This window comes from Artemia sp. Qi Xiang Cuo, chromosome 20, assembly GCF_049724085.1.
Source record: "Artemia sp. Qi Xiang Cuo chromosome 20, ASM4972408v1, whole genome shotgun sequence".
Lineage (NCBI taxonomy): Eukaryota > Metazoa > Arthropoda > Branchiopoda > Anostraca > Artemiidae > Artemia > Artemia sp. Qi Xiang Cuo.
In genome coordinates this window covers 27156856-27161222 of record NC_142813.1, presented here as the reverse complement: position 1 = coordinate 27161222, position 4367 = coordinate 27156856, and the positions used below count along the sequence as shown (strand labels likewise).

The 4367-nt window shown below is 34.0% G+C and overlaps 1 protein-coding gene across 1 annotated transcript in view; it reads left to right on the top strand.

The window, feature by feature from the left end:
- Positions 1-4367, top strand: part of LOC148940055 (solute carrier family 35 member F5) — a 107296-nt gene that overhangs the window by 70420 nt on the left and 32509 nt on the right. Inside the window, exons 9-10 of the mRNA XM_089106062.1 lie at positions 1189-1296; positions 2882-3064. Of these exons, the coding sequence (XP_088962188.1) occupies positions 1189-1296; positions 2882-3064 (291 nt within the window). The remainder of the gene's footprint in view (positions 1-1188; positions 1297-2881; positions 3065-4367) is intronic.

Here is a 4367-nt window from a genome sequence, read left to right as displayed (position 1 = left end):
TTAACTAAAAAACAATCAGAAATTAAATAAAAAAAACAAGTTTTTTAAACTGAAAGTAAGGAGCGACATTAAAACTTAAAACGAACAGAAATTATTCCGTATATGAAAGGGGCTGTCCCCTCCTCAACGCCTCGCTCTTTACGCTAAAGTTTGACTCTGTCTCACAACTTTATTTTTTAAAACAATAAAAAACTTTAGCGTAAAGAGCGAGGCGTTGAGGAGGGGACAGCCCCTTTCATATACGGAATAATTTCTGTTCGTTTTAAGTTTTAATGTTGCTCCTTACTTTCAGTTTAAAAAACTTGTTTTTTTTTATTTAATTATAATAAAGAACGAACATAATGTTATGATAATCACATTGAAGAGGTTGCTGTTTACAAAATGTTGAAAAAATACAAAGAGATTGATCTTTTTCGTATACGACTTAATAAGTGAATGCAATATTTATACACGTTTATATTTCGAAAAGAAATTTTTATTATGAATAAAGAACCAATATCAAGTTATTATAAAACGTAATATGACAATAACAATTAGTCATTGCTGTCACATTGCTGATATGTCCTTTTGATAAATTTTATGTTCACATACTTCTTGAAATTTTCATCTCAATGCTCTTAGCCTTAGAAGTAGTTGCAGTAGAAGTAGTAGTTGAAGCAGTAGTAGTAAATTTAGCAGGGATAGTAATATTAGTGGTAGCGCACCCATATTGCCTTTTGGTCAGATGATCATCCCCTTTAAGTATTTTCTGAAAGTTCCAACTTAATATCCAAATCAATTCTTGAGATATGATCTTTTGACAATGTATATGTACATAGCGCCTTTTGATTTACTTCAAATTTCCTCTCAATTCTAAATGGAGTAATGTAGTAGTAGTATTAGTAGCAGTAGTAGTGATGGTAGTTGTAGTAGTAGTGGTTGCATGCAAATATTGTCTTGTTGGTCATATCCCTTGACATTTCCTGAAAGTTCCAAATTAATATACTCAGTCATTCCTGACTTTTTACAATCCATATGCACATAACATGTTTTGATTTAGTTCAACACCCCCCTCAACTTTCTCTTAAAGGCTCGCCTGAATGCCCTTTGTCTTTTTGGAAAGTAAAGTATTAAATAAGAAATATTTATATAAAGTTTCCTTTAGTTCTTGCATTTATTTCACAAATCATTTAATATTTTACTTTTTAGCAGCCATCGCAAGACACAGCAGATGAACATGCTAATTTAGACAGCTTAGGTGTTTCAAGATTTTCAGTGAGAGAAGTTTCATCCCTAGCTATTACGTTTTGCCTACTGGTAAGCCCATTTTTAAAGTTTCATCCCTAGCTATTATGTTTTGCTTACTGGTAAGCCCATTTCTAAAGTTTCATCCCTAGCTATTACATTTTGCCTACTGGTATGTCCATTTTTGAAGTTTCATACATAGCTATTATGTTTTGCTTACTTGTAAGCCCATTTTTAAAGTTTCATCCCTAACTATTATGTTTTGCTTACTGGTAAACTCATTTTTAAAGCCTATTTACTAATGTTCGAGTTTATAGTTATTTCCTTTTTTACTTTAAACAAAGGCCGTCGCATAATATAATTTAAGCTAATAGTTCAAACAGACAAAAAATGTTATAATCTCCGTATAATTGTCATGATCTCAATCTCCTGTGTATTGTATGTGATTTACCGTGCAAGTGATTTACTGTGACGTTTTTCTTCAACTTGAGCAACTCTGTTCTCTTTTTTTTCTTTTCTCGAAAGAAGGGATGGTGAAGTGGTCCGTGGTACTTACAAATGGCGTCTAAGTCCCTGAGGGGAAAAGGGGTAGCTGATGGGATGGAGTATAAAGTACAGATGTATAATATATAGTACAGCATAAAGTGTGCCAGAACGTAACTCTGGAAAGTGAAAGATTCTAAAAAGATAGAATTCTTTCCCTAGTGTTTGGGTCTAAGAGATTGAGAGGCTTTCAGCCCTAAATCTTAGAAATGAAGTGGTTGGTATGTCAGTTTAGCATGCAACTTATTCTGTAATTTGTAGTTTTCTTTGGCATCTACTCACAGAAAATGAGTGGCATCAAGCCCTGTGTTGTCAAAATGAGGTTTTTAGTGTGCCTGTCGAGGTTTGGAATAATTCTATCGTTCGTCCTTAGAGAAATTAAAAGGTCTCAGTACCTTTGTTTTCAGTATGGATAACCTAATGTCGCAGTTCAGTTCTCATTTCATGATGATTTGTTTATTCCTAATAAGAAACTAAGGAATGTAAGAGAAAAAAGACTTACAAAGAGGGATTACAATTTGAAAGCCCAGTCTGTGACGACAGAGTATAATTTCATAGTCTGTATCCATTTCTGAAGGAGATGTAGTTAAGGATCCATTATTGGTCAGCCCGCCAGTACAAACTCGAGGGAGAGGTTAAAATCCTCTTCCTAGGAGGTATTGATAATGTGATGGAAAAATGGCAACGATCACATCGAATATTGGAAGAGTTGGGTTGTATTAACGACGTGGTTGAGCTGAAAAAGCCTGGGAAGGGGGTTGAGATCCGTTCTGTCAGCTGATTAGGGATTTTCATTCAGAAGAGCAGTGAATTCCAACAATTAATTTTATGGTATTGGTTTGATTATATATATCAAGTATCTGTGCTAGGGTAAGGGTTTTTCTTACTTTAAAAATTGTCGAGAAACCATGAAACTTGTAAAGCCCATGCCTCTCTTAATGTAAAGAACACAAATTTGTCAAAAAATTCGCTTTTCAGTAATCGGTATTTTCAAGATGAAATGTTTCCACTACTTTCATAAGTTTCCTTTGTGTCCATGGAACGAAGCAGATAAAACACGTCTGCGAGTAGATTATGAATTCATTTTCTCTAACTTGTTTTTCATCTATTTTAGTGGTTTATTGGAAACTACAGCTACCAGGCAGCTCTTTCAGACACAGAAGCTGGCATCGTGAATGTACTCTCGTCAAGTTCTAGTCTTATTACTCTTATTTTTGCAGCGTTTTTACCCAGCAGTACTTTGGATCGCTTTACTTTATCTAAATTAGTTGCTGTTATATTGAGTATTATTGGAGTGGTAAGTTTACTCCTATCCTTTAATCAAACTTGAATATTCTTGAAAGAAGTGTGTTATTTCATAAATTTAATTTTAATATTCTGAACCAAGGGGTACCTCAATAACGAATGGAAAAGCTATTTAACAAAATAGTTTGGCTGGCATGGAAAATCATTTATGCTAACCTTTTTTTAAAGAACTAAACAAGTATCCCTGGTGGTTTTTGGCCTGCTTTTATATGAACACAAACTGTTTCTTTCGTGAGGAAAAACATTGCATTAGCAAAAATAAAAAAACACAGTGTGTCTGTTACAAGTCATTGTAGGGCATCAGGAAATCCCCCCCATCACTCGTTGACACCGGTTCTCCCCGAACCTGTACAAATTATTGAAGGGCATCAGCAAATTTCATGTCCCCCCCAACACTAGTTGAAATCGCTTCTCCTTGGACCTGTTCCCTGTTGCCCTTTAACCTTTTCTCACCCTCAGTTGGCATTTGAAGTTATTTTCAAATGCCAACTGGCGTGCCTATTTACGCCAGTCACTGCCAAAATTCTTCATACTGGTTGGTTCTTGCTAATTTTGAACATATTTTGCATATTGCAAACGTATATTGAAAATATATTGCATTAGCAAAAATAAAAAGCATAGTGTGTCTGTTACAAATCATTGGGCATCCGAGAAATTATTTACAGAAATGTTTTTGTTTATGAATATTTTTTTAAATGATTGTTACTCATGTCAGATATTTAATTTTTTCCCTAATATTGAAAGACTTATTCATAGGGTAAATCAAACCGCTTGCCTCGACGATTATTATACTAGCCTACTCTACTGGCAATTTGTAACAGCTCGGGGCTAATGTTCTCATAAACCAACAAAATACCTGAAGTACAGCGGATCGTCACTGAAAACTTTAGTTTGTACAACTGATATAGTTTCATGGAAAACTCGAAGCATTTTTGAGAGGTGTGAATGGGACAAACTAAAAGGTGCTAAAAGTTAACCAAGTAGTCCATTAATCTCCTCAGTTAATTTACAAAGGCATAACTGAAAATATAGGCTACCTTAAACTTCTATATGTGTCATTGAAAGTTGTGCTTTTTTAAAGTTGTTTGTATTATTAGCTGTCATTCGCATGAAAATATAGGCTACCTTAAACTTCTAAATGTGTCATTGAAAGTTGTGCTATTTTAAATTTGTGCTATTTTATATTTCCTTTTTTTACTTTAAACAAAAGCCGTCGCATAATATAATTTAAGCTAATAGTTCAAACAGACAAAAAATGTTATAATCTCCGTATAATTGTCATGATCTCAATCTCC